The 22794-nt window shown below is 38.1% G+C and overlaps 1 protein-coding gene across 4 annotated transcripts in view; it reads right to left on the reverse strand.

The window, feature by feature from the left end:
• Positions 1–22794, reverse strand: part of CTNNA2 (catenin alpha 2) — a 462234-nt gene that overhangs the window by 52014 nt on the left and 387426 nt on the right. For all 4 annotated transcript variants that reach the window (XM_042053728.1, XM_042053726.1, XM_042053727.1 and 1 more), the window contains 3 exons: positions 10375–10467; positions 9956–10112; positions 6792–6992 (listed from right to left, as the gene is read on the reverse strand). In XM_042053728.1, coding sequence (XP_041909662.1) covers positions 6792–6992; positions 9956–10112; positions 10375–10467 — 451 coding nt within the window. The remainder of the gene's footprint in view (positions 1–6791; positions 6993–9955; positions 10113–10374; positions 10468–22794) is intronic.

Below are 22794 nucleotides of genomic sequence, written 5' to 3' on the forward strand. Positions count from 1 at the left end.
CTGGTGACTCAGGAAATAGGAAAAACAAAATTAGGGCAGAGTGCTATGGCACCGAGAAGGATGGAACATCACCGTCCAATGCACAGGACCATCTTCTCCCTTCCTGCTATTTACTGATTCACTTTTCTCCCGATGAAATGGTTAAAAGTCAGATATAAAATAATGAATATCCACACCCTATAGCAGTTTGCAGCGAACACAAGACTTTCAGGAAGAATCAGCCTTCACTGCCAAACACTGATTTGGCCACAGCCTGTAAAAACAATGTTCCCGGGTTTCCTTGAATTTATGACCAAGTCCTGGCCCTTTGGCCCATTTGTGTTAAGTCTTCTGGCACTTCCCAGAAGGCTCCAACATTATCTGTGGGTTTATGCAACCAAGCAGATTGGCATGGGAATGGGAGAAATGTATTTGCTCATGTGCAGTCCAGGTGGACAATGAGATGGACATTACAGAAATTAATGAGATGTCTGGAGCACCATTACCAAGTGTTGGGAGACAGGGACACACACACACACACACACACACAAGAGACAAAAACACACCTTCAAACTTTGTCCCGACTGAATTGCCATGCACAGAAAGATAAATGTCAGGGGAGAAGCCAGGTAAGTGCTGTTTGCCTCCTGGCCAGCATGGCATTAAGGACAGGTACATCCCAAAGTGGACAGAGGAGGGTAACAGATGTCGGCTGCAGGGACATTTCTGACTCACCAGTTTCAGCTGTCTCACTCTCCTGTCTACCTGTGCAAGACTACACACAGTGAGCACCCCCAAAATATTATTCCTGCCAAAAAGAACTCCCTTCGCATTAATATTTCAAATAAAAGCAAACTCTTCACAAAATTCCCTCAAGAAAGCAGTCTCATGCTGTTGGACACAAAGTGGGTTATGTAACAAGCAAACCACCCTCCCTGGCTTCGTTGTAAGTTTGTGTATATCAATATGTAGGTGTGTGTAGGCAAGGGGATGCAAGGAAGACCAGTGCTTTTATTTTAAAACATTATTGTACAATTCACACTTGTATTCACAAAACATTCTGTTGGAGTTGGTGGATGGATATTCATTCCATTTCTCTGCCTTATTTTCCAGACCCAGTAAATTTCTTTCTACTTCTACCACCACCACCCTCCTTATTTCAAAAAGTGGCTTTTAAGAGCATGAAATGTTTTTGAGAACAGATTTGAACAGCAACTAAATAATAATGGTTTATGAAAATGGGAATGTCTATTATATTAACCAACTATTCATTATATAAGGTGTCTGGCACACCCAAAATAGATAATCCTCGTATTTTTCAAACTCTCACTGAGTTAATGCGCATCTAAGTCTTGAATTTTCTTTGATTAAGGAGTAATCCTTATCTTGACCTTCTTCCATTTCTGGAAGATCTTTAGGTTGTGGAGAACAAAGTGGAAATACATACTTGGGATATTCAGTGAATATCTTGCTCTGAGCACAGCCTAACATACTCAGCCCTGATGTGAGGGCTGCTGTGCATGGAAAAAGTATCTTTTCTCAGCTGCCCATTTCAATGCCACAATTTTTTCTGAGAGGATGAATTAACTCAGAACCTTCCTGTCAATGTGGATAATATAGATTTAATTACTCCATTTACCTAGAGAAATTAAATAAAAATATCTTTTAGTCTCATTTCTCTCTCCCAACCAGCCCACACAGCATTTTCCTTTTGGCAAATCTTGCTGCTGCCTATTCACCTGTTAATTAATGCATCGAACACCAACCACGGTGCTGACCCTGAAGTGTCACAGGATTTCCCTTTCTGCCTGCTGAGAAATGACCACTTGTGCTTTGCTTGTGCTTTGTCACCAGCTCTTAATCCATCAAAGGCCTTAACACTCACCCCATGGTTACCCATTTGCCAAACAGCTGCATGTGCAGGACATTAGGAAAAGCTTTAAAAATCTAAATCAATTACATTATATTCTCCTTTAGTACTGTGTTCCATTTTTAAACTCTAAAAGTGGAGAGAAAAAGAACTAGCATTTCAGCTTTGAGCCGCAGTGGTGATCTATTCTTCTCTTAGGTCTCCTTTAATTGCTTTATAATGCATTTTGTATGATTTCTTAGTGTACTCTTCTGTATATTGATCAGAATTTCTCTGGTTAAAAATTCTTTGGATTGAACCAAGCAATAGTGGAACAGAATCTTGGGTGTTCTCTGGTCCTTTTGTAAAATACCTTTTCTTTAATAATGCATTAATTTTTCTGTTGTTGGTGGTGGTGACACCTTGACCTTTGGATTTCAGTTTAGCAAAACTTTAAAGAAAATGCTACAGTACTTTGCAGAATAAAAGTCATCATTTGATCAAAACTCCAGGATAAATGATCTCATCTTCTCAGGATGATGGTACCCATAAGTTTTACTGTAACTACCTGAACTCCCATAAAACATGAATTTAACATCATTTATTTTTTAAATAGGCTCCATTTTGCATCTTTTAGCTCTCCCTCAGATTCAATATGGGGTTTTTTTGATTACAGCTATGCTTAAATTTATCTTCTTGCTGCTACATTTTGTTTCCCTTCATATCACTGCTGAAAAATCCATCTTTCCCACATTTAGTATTAGCTTTGATAACATCACTGAGCTGCCTTTTCCTAGTGATAAATATCTTTAAAGTTTGCCCTACTCACACTGATAAAACTCTCACAGGCCTATTGCTGAATTGCCAGTAATGCTGATTTTCAGCTTTAGTCCATTCTGATAAAGACACAATAAAAAATTTGTGTCAAAACAGAAGTCGGAGTGACCTACTTAAAACCAGCGAGTTACAAAGTTACTGGGATATTTTTAAAACATGCTAAAAAGCTGAAACTCAAATTTCTGGTGTGAATCAGACAATTTCAAATTTCCAGTGTCCTTCACAGGAGTAACCCAAGCAGTATGGTACTTGCTGTTCCAGGATGGTTTCCAGGCAGCCCAGTGCAAACTGAAGCAAAAAAAAAAAAAAAAAAAAAGGTTGGGAAGTTTTCACAGCCTTTCCCAGGCAGTTCTGGTCCGACTTGTTCTGCTCTTTTCACTTTCATTTCCCACTCACTTCCTTTTACCACAGCCCTGCAAAGTCTACTCCATTTTTCCCAGCTTAAATCCAATCCTCTTGACCTTTAAAGAATGTCACAGCTTTTTTTTTTTTCTTTTTCCCTCCTTCTGGAACCTCAAAAATCTTGAAAAACAGCATCTGGACTCATTGCCTGTTCCTTGATTTCTTTCTAGGGACAATTCTTTTTACTTGTTCAGAAACATGGGTTTCTTGCCTTCAGCTTTTAGAGCTTCTGAGATAATTGCTGAGCACACTTCAGTGTCCTCCTCGGTGAAGGCAACGGGAGAGTCTCAGCTGGCCTTGGTCACTCTGGGTACTGAGCAGGATGAGAGATCTCAATATTCAAACAGAAATTCTACTCTGTTTCCTCTTACTCCTTCCCTTTCTTTTTGCCTTTATCCTTGTTTTTAACTTTTTCTTTCTTCTCTTTTCCTTTCCACCCTTCTCTCCTTTTATTTTTTTCGTCATGGACAACTTGCAACAGGATAATTTCACAGCTTTCCACAAATCTGAATACCAATGCAGCATTTAAGAGAGAGCCCTGAAAAAAACTGTCAACCAACCAACCAAAACAAAACAAAAAAACCACAAGGAAACAAATAAAAAACACCTCAAAAACAATCAATCAACCAAAAAAATTGAACCTTGAAGCTCTAGTTTACTCCTGCACAAGTAACATCCACTAAAATCTATGAGTTTAGTGTTTGTTCCCAGTGAGCCCTATGGACTCTGGTTTTATAGGTTTCATCTTGGATTTATAAGAAAATCAGCAAGTGAGATCTGAGTTTTTGTTATGGTTTTTAAAGGAAAATGGAAGTACTCAATTTTAAAAGGACATCAACCAGTCTGTCACTCTTAATACTGCTGCCAGAGATAAGAACCCAGCCTCTACCAAGTACTTGGCTTTAAAGGCAGTTTGTGAGACAAGCACAGGCAACAAAGCACTGAAACACTAAAAAAACCACCCCATATATTCCAAAGGCTGCAAATTAAAATGACAAACAAATAAAACTTGGAGGTGAGACTGGTTATTAAAGCAGTGTTTGTAGTTTCCATTCCTCAGAAACTATCAACGTCATTTTCATGAGAGATTAATTTTTTCTCCCCTAAAAAAACCATTAGCAAGGTGTTTGTCTTTCCAAAACACTGTATCCATATTTCTCCACTGTGGATCCAACCTAATACTGATAGAACACAGTGAAATCTCTGGAAGAAGAGGCTTAACAGAGGCTTTCCTTTTCTGAGCTGACAGTTAAAAGTAAATAATAATTATAAGAGGAAGGTAAAGTGCTTATTTCCTTTCCATTATCATTTAGCTACATTTTTTCCAGCTTCCAAAAGCACTTCATCTAAAATTAAATTAAGGTCAATTAAAAAAACAACAAAAAAGAAGGAATAAATATGAAAACAGTGAGATGTTCATGACTGTGCTTCTCACAGAGATTTGATGTGCACATCTGTGGGTGGAACCTGAATCCAAATAAATCACTGGCATCATTCCTGAGTGTTTGGTAAAATCTGGGCAGGAACTCATAGTGATTGAGGAGTGGTGATGAATTGAAAAAATATAAAAATAAATGTATGCATTCATACATTCCAGATCATGGAATCACTGAGGTTGGAAAACACCTCCCAGACCATCGAACCCAACCATTCCCCCAGCACCACCGTGTTCACCACTAAACCCTGTCCCCAAGTGCCACATCCACAGCGTTTTTGAACACTTCCAAGGATGGTGATTCCAGAACAGCACAGGGGGGGTCTAAATTCCATTTTAACCACTTTATTCTAAGGCGATGAAATGAGTCAGTAAATTCTACTTTTTTTATTCCTAGAGAAATAATAATCAATGCCTTTGTAAATGGCCTGAAAAGCTGCAGATAGAGATTGTGCTCTAATATTAATTATCCACTTTCACAACTGGCAGAAATTGTTTAAGCTTCATCAGCTTCATTGAATTTGGGCCCATTCTGTCTCCTGAACTACTGCTACACAATTTGTACATGATACAAAGTTCTTAATATTGTAAACATAATATTTTATTTTTTTTTAATACTCACAAGTTTATTTACACTTTATAAAAGAAAAAAATAAGTAATAATTTTGACTTGGAGGAACAGGGACTTGTTCTTACCTATTGAATCCCAGCATTAACACATTGATGTTGTCAAGATGCACTCAGTCCAGAGTTTATAGCACTTAGTTATAATTCGAATTGTATCAAAAAGTGAATTCAATATGGAATATAAGTATTTTCTGTGTGTATTACTGATCTATAGAACAGCACTTTATAGTTGCCTGTTGAAAAATTTTTAATAAAAAAAGTTATAGAATGTTGGGTCACAAATTTTAGCTCAATAAAAAGCCTGAGCATACATTTTGTTTTGTTTAATAAAGAAATCTTAATGGTAGAAAGAATTCTTCATAGCCCCTTCTTGACCAAAAGATGACTTTAACACAAGAGTGCAGCAAAATATGTTTATCATGTAAACTGAAGAGATTATTTTCCTTCTGTGGATTCATAAAACCAGCTCATAAACTTTTAAAAAGAAGCTAAATTTACAGTACTTATTCCACTGATCTCGTGTTGGGTAGGAAAAAATAGACTGACATTAAGCTGGGGGCTACAATACCACAAGTAATATTTAATCATCCCAAAATCAGGCTTTTTTAGCTCATTTTGTTGATTCCTGTTCTCTAAGCAAATACAGAGACTGCAGATCTACAATAGTTTTTGCTTTTCCATCTCACGGGGCAATTCCTGGGCTGTCTGAAAGTCAAATTGGATGTGTCCTGAACTGGTGCAATTTTCCTTTGTTCCTTCTAAAATAATCCTCATGGTTTTAAACCCCAGATGAACAAGTGCAATCAGGCAGGGGAGGATCAGCTCAGACGCTTCCAGACACCCACAATTCGTGCATCTTTATCCTACCAGGGGCACCTGATCAGTGCGTGGAGACCCAGTCTGTGAAGTCAACGAAATTCAGAGCATGATTCACCCAAACCCACCCAAACCCACTGCTTTTAGATGAGAGCACTTGGTAGCACTGCCTGCACTGAATTATTGAGAGCACTGATATAAAGGGCTTTAAAATGACCAGCACAGACCTAATCACCTACACTGAGATGAATCCAATCCCAGCTCTGTCAAGGCAAAAACAGATTGAAAAAAAAAGAATATTTCTTCCCAGTCTACCAATCTAGAAGACTTTTCTACTTTTATATACTCTACATATTTCATACAATCTAGCAGACTTTTTTATTTTTTTCAGTCAGGTGGTACATTTTCAGTTGCTTATATGTATTTTTCAATGAAAAGTTCAGTTGTTTTGTTTAGCAACACTTCAGTCATCAACGAGTACATTCACCTGCACAGACTAAAGAGTAATGTTTGCAATGATTTTCTGGAGACACATAATACACAATCAATCGACTCAGAAGAAAAGGCTGTGTATTATTTATTCAAATCATAGAAGCTTTGATGTAGTGGCCTAGTCTGGATGTGTTACTGAATCTCTTCTCTTATATGGCTCCTGTCAGTATGACTTCTGCAACAGCATTGAGTAGAGAATAAAAATCACACTCATGGCCATGAATTTATTTGTTTATATCTTGTTTTCAAGTACAGATTTCCCTCTGAGTTACGGATCTCAGAGAATTAACTGAAAATTTTGAATGACTAAATAAGAGTATTTCAAAAATTCTTTCAGCATTTCAACAAACTTACCAGTTTCAGAGAGCAGTTTGGTAGCTTCCAGCACCTTCTCAGTGTAAACCCCAGTCTCATAGTTTTCCATCTCTGCATTGATGATGTGAATGACTCTGGCAGCACGGCCCCGGATGGCACCTGCGGTTCTGTCCAGCGTATCCACATCCCCCTCTTGCAGAGCAATCACACACTTATTCACATCTTCCAGGATGTGGTTTTCTGGGATGGAGGGGAAAATACAGCTCATTTAATTTGTTCTTCCTCATAGCAAAGCTTACTGATTTGGGCAAATGTCAGTATGTTAAAAAATTGATATATATATATATCTTTATCCAGGCTGCAAAACAGATGCCCTTCTGTGATACTGTCACATAATAGTAAAAATCAGTGTGATATTTATCTTTACTAGGGACTGGGTTACATCATCCTTCCTCTGCTGTGAGACCCAACCTGAATTTCCTTGAAAACCAGTCACATTAATATCTCAAACATCACACTGAATTTTATCATAATGAAATTGTAATTAAAATTAATGCAAAGGGGAAAGCAGTCAAATATTTTGTAGATTCTCTAATAAACAGTTGGGCAATTTTCTGAAGGTGAATTTACACTCTCCCATAAATGTTTATTATGTTTGGCTCATTTTTTGCCTCAGTAAGTCAGAAAAGAACATAAATCATATTGAAAAGACAACAGCAGTGGCCTTTGTAGATAGCACAGAACCTGGGCATGAGCAGTTCATCTCCCTCACTCCATCTATGCCAGAGATAAGCTGGGAATTTCTAATAACACACACTAAAATTATATGTGACTGTGCATATTCTGAAGCCAGAGTTGACAACAGTGACTCTGCTCAGAGGAGGTGATATGAAGCACTTTTATCGGATTCTTGGGAGCTGCATTGTTATTTTTGTGCCTCTGAATCAGGCCGTCTGCTCTCATGTGCTGCAGTATCATAATTTATGTAGTATTCTCACATACAAATTATGTGAAAGCATGAAGAAGATTTTGACTAGGTCAGGTATTATTTCCCATCAGTCAGTAGAGTCAAAAATAACTTTAGTAAAACCAGAACTGAACTTCATATCTGACTAAACTCAATCTGAGAAACTCAGTAACTCTAAACAGCAACTTGATTTTCTGCTAGAGACGTACCTAAACTGAAATTGAAATGTTATTTGTAGTAGTAGTAAAAGAGAATTAATCAGTTCACCAACTGTTTTTTGTTAATTATCCTTTGCCACTAAAAAGAATGACTCACTAAGCTTCACCGTTACAAATTCCAAGGTTGGATCATTTGAGGGTTTCAGAAATGTTTTACATGATGCGAATTTTACTCTGCAACAACTTTGGATGGAAACTGAGAGTCCCCTGAGCTGTGAATCTGAGTAACTTGCAGAGCAAAATTCTTTGTTTAAAACGCTCCCTACTCAGAATGAAAAAGCAGTGCTTTGTTAAAATTTTTCTTCACTGTTTCCACTTCACCAATTGCTTTTACCATGGCACAAACAAATTTTGCCCAACAAGAAGTGATGTATGGATTTGGACAGCGCATTTGGAATATAACTTATTATAAAATAACTTATTAAAATTATGGTCAGCTTTCTTTTGGTAGCCACCATGTTATTAAAACATAACATCAAATGTGAGAGTCAATATGAAGAGGAGGAGGTGTCATTTCAGGAGGTACGTTTAACCAGATAGTGGCATTTTGAATGCTTCACTGCTTTAACATCCAAAAATAAAAACACCCTGTGTAAGCTGAGGCTTCCAAACTTATAGCAAGAGCAACAGGCTTTCTGTTTCCTCATGTTTAACAGAGATGTCTATGCAAAGAATTAGGAAAAAAACACACTCTAAACTTAACAGAAATAATACTTCTCAGCCACCTTGGAAAGTTTGGATCTAAGTCAAAACCCTGTTAGAAAGAATTAAGATTTGAGAAAAAGAAATGAAAAACCCCATCATCCATTCAAATTACTTCTTGTTTATGGATACAAGCACTTGGAGTAAGCAGAGTCCTCAAAAAAAACAAGAAAATGGACATTTGAGCCAGATTGCCAACACCGGCATGTGGACTGGGTCTGAAGTTTACAGCCTCATCACCCCTTTCACTTAGAACTAGTTCTGCCAGAAAGTGTTTGTCAGCTTCAAATCTCAAATAAAAATCAATGTTCTCCCATATTCTGAAGTACCCTTTTATTCACAGAGCTCATTTTCATTTTCCTGTCATGGCTTGCAGGGAACACTCGCTGGGTTGTTGAACAGAGGAGTGTAAGTAACTAAACCAAACCATTTCCCTGTTAATAAGAGTAGCAGGATACAACCAAACAAGATAAAAAGGGCAAAAAAAGAAAATTAAGGAGTGTTTTTAAAGGATAAATATACTTTTCTTCCAATATTTTTTTTTCTCACAAACTTCTATTAGAAAATTTAGGAAACATCAAGGAAAATACTGTAGAATGAAACACAGTATTTCAGCCAGACTACCTCATGAAGTCTGGCCCTTCTGAGCAATTCGAGTGAGCAAAGCCCTCTTGGCACTCTCTATGTCCTTACCCACAAAGTGAAATTCACCCTTCTAAGTGAAGTAGGAACGTGAGTTTTCTGCAGCAGAAATTAACCCAAGCCATGCACTACCTTGCAATTACAGCATTCACTGGGTATGAGCATATTGTAACAATACACTCTGCCACAAGCTGAAGCACTTTACCAGGAGGATGGAGAAAAGACTGCAGCCCAGGGTCAGTGTCCTCTTCTCCACCCCTTCTTTACCCTCCCAACCAAACCACCCCACGATTCTGTAAAGTTAACTTTTCCTCATCTTGCCCACAACTGCACAAGGATTCTAACAATTTCTACAAATACTCTCAGCCTGTCACAGGTCTTGAACGCATTTTTAAAAAGTGACCAAAACCCTACTTTGTGCCTGAGTTGAAACAAAGAGTCTCTAGGAACAGAAGCACAAACAGGATACTATTTTCTGGGAGGTGAAAAGCCAACTATGCTACCAGGGATTAATTGACATGGCATGGCTGCTCCTACTGAGTACAGAAGATCAGCATTCCGATAGAAATGGACTAATAGGTTGATAATGCTTTAGTAATTATAGCTTTTGTCCACCCTGACCCAATACTTTAATTTAGGTGGATATTTTTAGAAAAGTCCCTTGATCCCAGTACCTGAAACAGAGAGGAAATCATCCACTGAAGTGATGTCATCGACAGCCTCAGTGAGAACTCGCACCTGTTTCTCCCACTGGTCCTTAAACACATCCATGTTGTCCTGGGCTACTTTGCTCTGGGGTCTGGCAGCCAACGTGAGTGCAGCATTAATTACCTGTTAGTCAAACCCATTTGTTAGAAGAAGAGTGGCAATTTTTTTTTTGCAAGGGAAAGAGCAAATAGGTTTTATGGACTGCGTTGAAAATACAGCATTACAACGCATTTGATATGAAGGGTCTTAAGACATGGGTGCATTTTTCACAGTTTGTGGAAATGAGGCAACAATCTCATGACACAGACAAGGCTGTGCTCTTCTTCTGATGCTTTTAAGTGCTAAAAAAGTTCTCAAGTACTTTTTAGCAGGAATCTTAACTCACCTGTGGGCACAGACTATCAATCTGTGTGGCTGCCATACGGACCAACTTCACACCTTCTTCATTATTGGAGATAGAGCAGGCCAGATTTGCAACCTGCAATGAAATCATGAAATCATCAGGATGAGAATCAAGTTCTAAGCAAGTGAGCCATTTGATACCTTTCTCTGCTCTCACTGAGCTTTGCCTGGAATAAAAGAATTTTATACCAGAGGAATAATACATCTTCTGCACTGGTGAACAGAAACCCACGTAGATGACTTCCTTACTAGCAAACAGAACTACCCATCTTCTTTACATTTCTCTCAGAATCTTCATTCACTGTCAAGTGTTTCACGGTCTCCTCTATAGCTTGGAAATTATCTGCTGAGCAGTCATAGCAGGAACGCAGAACAGCCACACATTTATCTGTACATTTCCTTTTCTCAGTTTCTTTTTCCTCTTATGAACCATGTTCATTATTAACACAAGTGATCAGGCCCATCCACACACTCTGAGCTTTGCAAAATGAAGGATTTTTGACGTTCTTAGATGTGGAATCATACTTTTCAACCCATAAGAAAAACCGATACCTTCACTGATACAAGGAAGTTACATATCCCTCAAATATCTTCATTGTTTCTGATGGTTTTATGTTAAAATCTTGTTAAAATAATTTTAATTTTATTTGGACTTTTTTCTTTTTATGCGTTTGTCTGCCCCACAGTAAAATATCCATTAGCAACAGTAAAGTAACCTAGTGATGTGAAATATCTCTGTTGAAAGCCTTGTTCTGTAACACAGGACTGAAGATCTTGTTCAAAGCTCTTTAAATCTACATTTACTTGCCCTGGCACAGCTTTGGGAACCTCATAAGACTGAAGGCTATTTGGATAAGATAAAGACTTGGAGAGACATCTGAATGAGATCTAGAAATCAGACTGTGTCTCCAGACACAGCAGAGCTGCATCTCTGTGGCTTGGATTCAAGTGGAGGAGCACAAAGATCACAGAACTCTTCCAAAAAAAATCCATTCCCAAAAGCTTTGTGCCAACTCCATGAGTCTGCCATGGGTTTTTCAAACAGCAATTCGTGTCCCAGTGCACACTGTGATATTTAAATCACAAAGGTACATTTTGGGATGGGGAAATACAGGATGGTTTTTTAATCATCCAAAATTATGGCTCTTTATTCTAATCTTTATTAAAATAAACTTATAAAATTTTAAATATGCTTCCTTCATATTATTCACTGTGCCTGAAGGTATAGCTATCAGTTGGAAATGATTCATGAATTAGTTCAAATGCCCCCACCTTTCCAGTTTTCCTCCAGTCTCCCCTTGTGGTATTAATCTGTTCTCATCTGCAGTGCACATCCCTGCCTTAGCCCTGATCCATCTGTTCTGCATAGAGCCTATTTCACTTCCAGTTCTGTGCAGCGTGGCTTGCATTTATCATAGTGCCAAAGCCCAGGCAAGAAAAGAACCCAAGGCTTCAAAGAGTCTTGCAGGTATTTCCTAGTCAAGATTTTATCATAATGTTGTGATTTTTATTTTCATTTCATGATGAGACAAATGAGTTGGTCTGTTTGTTAACAGCTTCAGAGCCCTCATGTCAAAAACATTCTCCTGAGCTGACATCTTCCAATTAATTTACCATTTTCTGTAGTCAATTCTTTGCACACATCAAACAAACCACTTTCATCTTCACCAGAAAAAACAGCTAAGCAGGATAATATTTAGAATGCATTAACATGAGTGTAAATTACAGACTTAAAAACTAGTAAATGATATTAAGTTTAGCAAGTGCCACCTTCCTGTATTAGAACTAAGTGGCTTTTCAGACTGCCCTTACATTTTGTGATGAACATGATAAGAATTTGTCCTAAGACTTCAGATGTAACATTTACTTTTTTTGCAGATAGAAATATGTGACTGAAGGGGGTGGGGTGTCATGAAATGACCATCAAACTATAAAGCAGGTCTTTGAGTTCCTCTGGACGGGAACTTTGCAGATATAATCAGCAAAAGTAAAACTTATTTCTTCTTTGTGTTTGTTAATTACTCTTTAAATAGAATCTGATGAGACAATATTTGGATGTTGCAAAGTGCCCTGTTTTTCCAAGAAGGATACAGGCACAACCAGAGAAATACTTTTTTCCCCTTTTTTTTTTGTAAAATAGAGTTCAGTACATCATTTTGGGAGTTAGCATTAACACAGGAGTACAAATATAACGTACTGCTACATTACATATATAGCAAAGAGCATTGCAGTTATCTGTTTTAAAGAAATAATGATACACATCATGTATAATCCAAAGTTTAATAGTTTCTGTGGTATATTTTAAGCCTTGCATAAATCATCAGCAGTCAGGCAGCAATACCATTCCACAATCCAGCAGGGAGTGTGCCAGCCTGCACCACAGCAAGATCTGATTAAATCAAATAAACATAGAGATAAGCAAATTCCACAATGGCAGATGCAATCTGGATAAAATTGAATTTTGCACTACAAATCTATGACTTTACCCAAAAGTTAATTTTTAAAACATGGCAAGAAATAGTCTTTACTTGCTTAAGACTGCTTTTCAGTGCATAATCATGGATCTGTGAAACAAAGAAGTTTTAGGTGCACTCAATCACCAGATACCACACGATTTAATTACTTTGATTGACTTTGTTATCAAATGCACATTCAAGTCACTACCAATTAATATTCTTGGCACAGCAAGGTCCACATGCATGCTCTTACTTGATAGAAACCACAAGGTAATTCCCCCTGCTTTAGCTTATTATAAATTCAGCAACTTCAGATATTTTTCCTACCTAAAACTATGAACAAAAAAACTTAAGACACAATTGCACCCCACTTAGCTGAGACATTTGGAGTAGATGCCAAACTGATCCCTTTGGACAATGTATAAAAAAGGGAGTCCCTTCCAGGGGCTATTTCAGGTGCCTGGTTGACTCATCCTCCGGATGTGTTTGGTTTATTATTTAAACTTAGACTACAGCTGGCCCTGGTGATTGTTGAAAAATGTATTACTGAAATAAAAGATATTTTACTGGTGCATTATAACTTGTTTTGCATGGGCATATTTAATACAACATGTTTTGTGAAGAACACAGCCACTTTTGAGGTTGGGAATTACTTAAACGTGCCACTCCTGGGTTGGATGGAGCAGAGAGCTTGGAAAGGAAAATAAAAAGGCTGTGTATTAGTGTATTAGCTGCCAATTTATCAGAACTTTGATTTGAAGCCTTTACCTTTGCACTTCAAATGCTCTGTCTCCACCAAAGCATTGAAGGGGAGGTTTCATGAGAGGCTGTGGAAGCAACCAGGTAATTCATTCATTTTTCTTTTTTTTTTTCTGTTTACTAAGTTCCTTGAGCACACTGAACTCACTGAGTGCCTAAGGAGAACTTAAGATTTTATTGAGATCAATGTGAACTGTCTGAAGAGTATTTATATCAATGAACACATTTTAAATACCAAAATCAATGAACTGTGAATCATTCTCAAAAATGCGTGGAGAACTTAATACCAGTGAAACTGCTGTGTAGATGAACATTATTGTCCAGAATTTCAGGCCCTCTAACCTACTCTTATACCATCAAAACAATTGCTGAACACCTTAAACCTGTCCTGGTAGAGCATGGAGAGGTAATGAGCAAGAAAATAAACATCCAGCTCCAGCGATGCAGTATTTTTCTGTAATCACCAAATCCACTGAGCCAATCCTTGAACTGGGGATGTGAAAAAGCAGGAACCAACTCCTCCATATTAATTTCTACCAGTGGCACTGATAGCCCAAGATGCAGTTCTGCACCTTGCCAGGTATCTGTCCTTAACCATGCAAGGAGTTCCATTAGTTTCAATTTTTTAAAATACATACAGGACCAGTTCCTATAAAATTTATCTGCATGTGTTTCATTGTATTTCAACCTCAGTTTCCTGCTGGATAGCAGATTGGGGTGGGGAATGACTTTGTTTCTAATGCAAAATTTTATTACTCTTTGTGGTAACTGCTCCCTTAGGAGAGAAAAACTTTATTTCTGTCACAAAATTGCACTCCAAACTACAGAAGTAATCAAGGATCTTACATATCAACTTACTTCATTTTTACAATGATTAAAATCAGGTGTAGTTACCTGTCATTGTGGTTTTAAATGAGACTATTTCCATTTTTGACTTGAGCCCTTTGTACTATTAAAGGTAACTACGACTATCAAGATGTATTGTGCTCTTTTGACTACCAGAATCCATTGTCTTCTGGTTCAAAATTAAATTCAAAGATTTAACATGGCCATTTGGAATTCAACCGAAGTGAAAAGGCCCAAAAGAAAAATCTATTGCTTAGAGCAAAAATGTAAAAAAAGGGAGCAGTATAAGCTACAGCAAAAGAGCAATAGCAACACAAAAGCTGCAGAATATTCTGTTTTTTAACATTTTCCTTTTATTCCTTTTTCCCACCATAAATTGCTTAGAAGAAATGATACCGAAAAAGCTCTGTTCAGCTTCCCCAACCATTTAACCATGCCAAGGCAGAGAATGCAATCTATTTCTATCTTAGTTTCTTAGTTTTCCATAGCTTTTGTAAATGTGTGATTTCTTTTTAAATTGTTTTTATTCATATTTTTCTATTTCTCTATTTTTTTTCACTGTAATTAATTGCTTAATTAAGTATGAGGAGGAAAAAAATTGCAACAAGTTGTTCTTTATTTAGGAAATTGCAGAGTAACTTACACAAACCCAAGACACTGGTAAAATTATGTGTCTACACCACACCTTTGAGAAGCTGAAATTTTCTGAGTGATTCAGCTTGAGTTGAAGGTGGTTTAAGTCAGAGACTTCTGTAGCACTCACAGGGGACTAAAGCCAAGCAAATAATCATCATGCTCAGCTGATGAGACCTAACTTGCTGAACTGTGGTACCTTAACTATTTGTAATTATTTATCCATTCACTTAGTAATTTATCCAGATATTGTTTCAATCTCTGAATCCTTCAAAATTGTGACATATATTAATGTTGGTACTGCTGTAGGCAGCCCAGTGATATTCATGGAGCCACAAATAAGAGAATTTTTTCTAAGGGAGAGCAGAGTTGAAGCCAAGTTACCCAAGATCTTCAACTTATTTATCCTCGCTGTACTCACTCAAGCATTCTATTAGGAGCAAAACTCTATTTATCACTAGACAGGATGTTTTTGCACATACACAAACAAGTGCCAAAAATCAAAATGTCACTGAGAGCACACATTGCAGCAGATTCCTGTTCCTCATCATGCACTGAAGTGCCAGCTTGTACTGCCATGAAAATATTAGACTGTGGCCTCTCCCTCAGAGTCTACTCCATATGGCCTGGGGGAACCTCATAATGGATAATATGGCCAATTTTCTCTCATTTATATCAATCATTTATATCTCTAAATAAGAGATGAATTTTTAAGTTGTTCACCTGTACATACATTTCACATCATTAAAAAATCTAACTGCATGAAAAGCGGTAAAAAAAGGCATTTCTTTTATAAATTAATAATGAGCTGATTTACCGAGTTTGATGTTTGCTTTGAAAATTTCTAGCACCAACCCTGAACATATTTAAGATGAGCTGCTCAGACATTTCCAATATGTATCTAAGGAGATTGGTACCAGCAGGGTGTTAGAAAGCTACAGAGCATTTTAAGCACAACAGTTGAATGTTTTATTTCATGTCTTATATGCTGCCCACTGAACCCATGAAAAATTCTTTTCAGTCTCAAAAGGTCAACAGCATTTTCTCTCATACTTACTACAGGAATGAGGCTTTTCCACTCGCTCAACTCCCTTCAGACTTCCTCTGTATCAGATTTACTCAGAAGAGCTTTAAAAGATTTCTGCTTTTGGTAATGTTCCAAGTACCTCGACTTCAATAAATTCAGCGGGTCTTCGTCTGAGATTTTTGAAGGAAACCTAAGAGTGTTGGAAGCCTCATGTGTACAGAAAGCTCAACTCTAAATGAAAAGAACCTAATTTTAGACAATTTCAATGAAGTGTTAAGTCAATCTGAACCTCCTCCATTTTCCAAGATCATTCTGATGCATGCCATAATTATGGCCTATAGGATGGAATAAAAGGGAGATTAAAAATGAAGCACCTTGAAAAATCCTTCTACTTAACTATTTTCATAACTGAAAAGAAGCCAACATTGGCTCATGTTCAATTACAGAGCTGCCAGTAAAGAACAGAAGAAAAAGGTATCGTAATATGTTTGATCCTTTGCTTTCAGTACCAGAAAATAATAATGATTTCATATATAAATAAAAAAAAAATAGTAGAAGTAAATACCATCTCTTCTTTTCTTTCCTTTCCTTTTATATATGGAACATGATCAAAAAACTCTGTCTTCCTGAAACAGGTCAAAGTTTTATGCTACACTGATGAGCCTCAATTGTGATAAATGTGCCTGATTGCAAGCACAAGAAACCCCCTACTGTGCCTAAAGACCTTTTAGAAGAAGAGCGGGACAATCTCTGAATTTAGACCAACTTTCCAGGTTATTGTGATTTCTCAGCAGGATCATCCCAAGAATACTCTATGGAAAACAGAAGAAAGCAAATTGATTAAAGAAAGAGCAGGTTATTGTCTCGGAGCAATTTCTCCAATTTACACCTCAGAAAAATAATTCTGGAAATTACTTCAGTTTCAGTTTTACTTTTTTTCTTTTTCAGTTTTTTTCAGGGGTTTCAGATTTACTTTACTTTCATTTGTAAAATTATTCAAGAAATGCTGTTGGACACTTGGAGTGGAGCACTGCCCAGAACTATCAACTGCATTCTCAGCTGGAACTAATGGGCCTGACAGCAACTGCCCCAGCTCTGACCTGAAGATCCAATCTCACAATTAAAAATCCAGGCCCACATCTGTCAGGGGTTCTCTGTTCCACTGGATCTCTAAATAGCTTGAAATTCAAGGACTTTAAAAAAGTGGGTGTGGATGTTAATCCTCAGAGCTGAAACCAGTGGAAAGGCTTTGTGCTGTGACAGAAAACTCCCTTAGGAATTATGGATGATACTCCCTTGTTTTCTTGAGAGTGTGTTTGTGAGCCATTCAGCTGGAATAGAACTAAACAGTAGAACTAGTGGGGAATCTATCTGCCTCCCAGCTGGGAGATGAGGACAGCAGGAAAGGGCTTCCCTCCTGGGCTTCACTCCCCCAGGAGCTGGGAAGCAGACTGTGGCACTCAGCTTCCTCCCTTCAATGATTTGCTCACTACCTTGATGTAATTTCTGAATTTTCTCTCTATAAATGTGCACATACTGCTGAAGAAATAAACAGACAACAGCTGGAGTAAGCCAAGAAGAAGAGCAGGACTTAACTAAGACCAGATTTGTACTTCAAATTTAACCGGCCTTGAGCAATTGCACTGATAGAACGCAGTGAGTCTTTCTCCTGCAAGAAAGCAGCTTGTAAAGATGAAGGGGATCTGTTCCCTGTTGTCCATCTATTCAGGTGGACCGTGGAGTAGATATCCTATTCTAAACCACATCACTCACATGACTGCTGAGACTAGACAGTCTAGCTAAAAGTGATTAATTTACTGACTTTCTGAGTTACAGGTAAAACTGTGTTTTACATCACATTGGTACATACTTTTTTCTTCCTTTCACAGAAAGCAAAGGTAAAATGTCCAACGACAAGAATTCCCTCTGTAGAGGTCAGAGACCAGAGACCCATCTCAGTGCTTTTTCAGCTCTGTTAGCAGGATTGGGTTACTTTTCTGTTTAATTTGATAATAGGTAAAGGATTTCAGACACCATTCTTCCATAACTGGTCTATTCATAGTGAAACACCAGTGAATAAAGAATGAAGACGAACACAACAAAAACTACAGCACTATCTCTGAAATGTCAGACACATTGTCACAGACAACAGAACCTTTAAAAACAGTAACTGTTATGCTCCAAAGTGTTCAAAATAGCCAAAAGAATTTATTAGTCTGGTACATCAACAAAACTCTGAAGTTTGTGTATTAATCCTTTCTGGTCAATTTGCAGCCAAGGCCACTGCTACTAAAACTTATCATGAACTATGAGCAATGCATCCTGAAATATCCAAGGAGCAAGAGGGCAGTTGGTACCCTATGGAAACAAGATTTACAACACTGCAATGTGTGTGAGTCGATCCCATAAAGCAATTTTGACAACACACCCCTGGCAGTGCTGTAATTAATAGATATTAATAGCAAGTAGTTACCAAAGCAATCCATCTATCTAATAACAGTCCACTATTTTGGCAAACTGCTCAGTGACCCTGGAACATGGATGCATGCCTGACTAGGCTGTGATAATTAAACGTTAGTTATATTATCAGGGAGCTGTATTTTGACAGCTGTTGAAGAAAAAGAGGGGACTGTGTTGGAACTCAGAAAAGTTCAAGACATTAACAGAAGCTCTGAAGGCATTAACAGTGTGATATCAGACACCCCAGGGTATAAACAAAGCACAAATTATAATCACTGATCCCTAAAGAAACATAACTTGCAAGTTGGATAGAACCAACTTTATTTAGCTGACCAATGTGGATAGAGCTGAACTTGTCAGGGGATGTGAAGAATAATAAGAAGGGCTTGTGCAGGTATGTCAGCCAGAAAAGGAAGGTCACAGGAAGTGCATTCCTGTGATAAGCAAGACTGGCAAACTGGCAACAGCAGATGAGAAGAAATTAAGGCACTCAACAACTTTTTTGCCTCAGTGTTCAATGACAACCTCTCTTCCCAGAGGAGGGACTGCAAGGCAGGGACTGGGGAAGCAAAGTCCCTGCTGGTGACAGAGAAGATGAGGTTTGAGACCACCTGAGGAATCCAAACATGAACAAGTCTATTGGGGATCCAATGAGATGCATCCCAGAGTCCTGAGGGAATTAGCTGATGCAGTTGCCAAGCCACTCTCCAAGACACTCACAAAGTCACGGCAGTCAGGGGAAGTCCCAGGTGACTGGAAAAAGGGAAACATTGCTCCCATCTTTAAGAAGGGTTGAAAGGAGAACCCTGTGAGACCACCCTGTCAGCCTCACCTCTGTGCCTGGAAAATCCTGGCACAGATCCTCCTAGAAGCTCTGCTAAGGCACACGGAGAACAGGGAGGTTACTCAGGACAGCCAGCACGGCTTCACCAGTGGCCAGCAGGCTGAGGGAGATGGTTTTGCCCCTCTGCCCTGCTCAGGTGAAACCACATCTGCAGAGCTCAGCACCGAGGAGACATGGACCTGTTGGAGGAGAGCCACAGAAACAATCAGACAGCCGATTTCCTTCCTAGGGGTGAGTGAAGAAATTTAATTTGGAGTGATACTTTAAAGGCTTAAAAAATCCCATTCAGAGAAAGACTGATTTTACATGAATCCAATTTTTGTGCGAGAATAGTCTATGAAATGTTTTTACAATAATTTAGTAATGGCTCAACAGGAATGCAAAACTAAGTCATCTGCCCAGAACCAGAATGTGTAGACAAGGCGACAGAACTGGATGTTCCCTTTTTCCATTCCTCCTGCCAGCTTTAACCCTGACATGGAGAGAGCTCAGATTGGCTTGAAACATCATTTAGTTTACTTGTCTGCTTAGCAGCCCTTTTTCCTGCTAATAAATCCCCTTTTCTCTTGGAAAAGTCGTATTTACGCTAATTATTCTTACAATAGGAGTATCTGACACCAAAAAACAAATATACAGAATATTTACCAGAAAAACTGTATGCTGATACGAGGTATTTTCTGAGTTTTGTGTTATAAAATCTAGTCAGTCAATGATTCCTGACTTTTTGTCCTGTCACTGTCCATCCTTTTTGTATGATCAGAAAAAGAGATTTCCTACATACAGTTGTTCACCAGCAGCTGCATTAATTACCAGTAAGGTAACCACAGCCAGAAAACAGAGCTGAGCACTTGCACACACTCATCCCCCTTTTTCAACTACAAACATGATCCCAAGCAGAGTTTTAGCCTAAATCACCTCTTCTATATTACACATGGTCTCTCATATCTATTAAAAAGATGTTGGCCAAAAAGGTGGCACTGAGAAACCTCAACCTGTTGTTAGAGTTTAGGATATGACAGTGGGGTGAGAAAAACTGCTTTTACATTTAGGTCTCTCTCCTCCTCTGAAATGGGGAATACATTAAAAAATCCCCACAGTATTAATTATTCAATGTGCTGGAACGCATATCCTCAAATTGTAATTTCTTTTAATTTAAGACTGCACTATTAGGGGGTTTTGCATAGAATTTTGGTTTTGTTATAGTAAATGTGGAAAATTTCACCTTAGTTGTGAACTCAATCATGTGGTTTATTTGATTAAAAACTACTACACTCCGAGCCAGTCTCACATTTTTGTCCCAGTTGTCACATGTTTGTAGTTCTGTGTATGAAAGCTGATTACCTTTGCAAAGGATCATCATTAGCTGAAAAATATCCAAAACCATTTCAACAAAACCCAGATTATTTATTGTGTATTAAAGTCATGCTTTTGACTTTTTCTTTGACTCCTCAAAAAAAAAAAAAAAAAACATTTGAATGCAGCTCGCACACAACTGGTTTTCAATAATGAGTTTTCATATCAAGAGCTCTTCATGTGACTTTCAGCATTAAACAAAAAATGGAAACAAACATATATTTAAGAAATCAAAGCTGACATCAAAATTCTAAACAGAACTGCAGATACCTTTCATTCACTGTGCTTTGATTTATACTCCTCTTGGCATGCAGAGATGAGAATAATAAGTCAATTGTCTCTGTTGTTAGTTTTAATGGCAGTATCAGTATGAGTTTAGGCTTCTTTGCAAATTGCCATTTGAAAGTCAAAGGCCAGTAGGTCCACGACGAAGCTGCAGAGGGTGTCTCCACCAGTCCACCTTACTAATTTTTTAAGCCTTTGATTAATTTAATTCAAAAGAACAGAGACGCCTCAGTGTTGGAACCCTGAGCTCACAGAATTTAGGTCTTTCAGTGCTGACAGGCAATGATCCTCAGAAGCACACTGCATTTGACCTGAGGCCTTGGGAAAGGCTTCCCAGATTATGTGACAGCACTGAGATTGTTGCTGTGCAATTAAAGTTGTATCACTGGGGGGAACACGTAGAGATGTAGAAAATTTCGGTTTATGGGATATAGTAATATATATATATGTAACAAGATGGAGGATTTTGGGTGTAGGTTAGCTGTTCTTTCCTCTTTCTTCTTCACAAATCTGGGTGGTCTGGTATTGGTTCAAAAAACCGGCAGTGCGGAACATGAATGATTAGTTACTGGATTATAAGTAAAAATAAATTAGTTGGCATTCCTTAATTGGATAGATTGGGCTTTAAAAGACCTTGGAAGGGAGCACTTGGGGGCCATTTTCACCTTGTTAACTTAGAGGCACATTCTGTGCAGTTGTACTATAGATAAGGAATAATAAACATCTGAGTCTGAAGATAAACTCTGTGTCTCCTGCCTTTCAATCCGAACTCTGAGTACAAGAACCAAGAGACTCAGGCAAAGAAAATACAAATCAGAGAAAATTAATACCTCCGTGAAAATTAAATTCAATGAAAAATCAAAATTTTATGAAAATTAAATTTCAGTGAAAACAGGCAACTGTTTTGAGGACACAAACCTTATTACCCTCCTAATGCCTCACTGAGGAAAGCATTTACCTCATGGGCCACACTGGGGAATCTGAGTAGCTGGGAAATTTCTTAAAATCTGTGGGAAAAGCTTCACTTGGATATGGCACTTGACCACAAACTACAAATCACTAAGAAACCACGATTCATACTTTCTGGTATTTACAGAACTGCTTGTCTCTGAGAAGAAAATCCTTCTCCCTAAAAAACCACAGCAAGAACTGCCCATCTGAAGAACCTCTGGCTGGGAAGCAGGAGAGTTGCCCCATGTGTTGGGTACATGAGGACAGGCTTGGAGCTGGAAGATGTTTCAGTTTGCTTCCACAGGGCCTCCTGACCATTGAGATATGCTGAAATTAATACTTTTAACAGTACCCTGGATGTCTGAAACCCTGCACTGGGCCAAGGAGCAGCTCCAGCACTTTGGTTTCTGTAAGAATTTTTCCGAAAATCACCTTTAAAATTAGCCACAGGTGAATGAATGATGAGAGTAGGTTTTCCCCGTGTTATTAGGAAGTTATCCTTCATCACACTACAGGTCATCATTCAGTTTTCCAAGATCTGTCTTTAGATTAAATGATTTCTGAGATGTCAGTGTGGAATAGGAAAAAAAATGAAGAAAAAAAAAAAGAAAATGCAAGGACATATACAATAAAATGGATCATTATTAAGGTTTCTCTCATGCTGCTTTGAGAATTGATAATTTCACTCAATAATATGTCAAGGTAAGGGGATGGATGCTACATGTATTTATTTTTTTTTAACCCACAGATCACCTATCTGTGAAGCAACTAGAGAATAACCCTCTGTCT

This window comes from Corvus kubaryi, unplaced genomic scaffold (genome assembly GCF_017639235.1).
Source record: "Corvus kubaryi isolate FWS band 111438036 unplaced genomic scaffold, C.kubaryi_AGA036_p1.0 split1-131, whole genome shotgun sequence".
In the NCBI taxonomy this organism is placed as follows: Eukaryota; Metazoa; Chordata; class Aves; order Passeriformes; family Corvidae; genus Corvus; species Corvus kubaryi.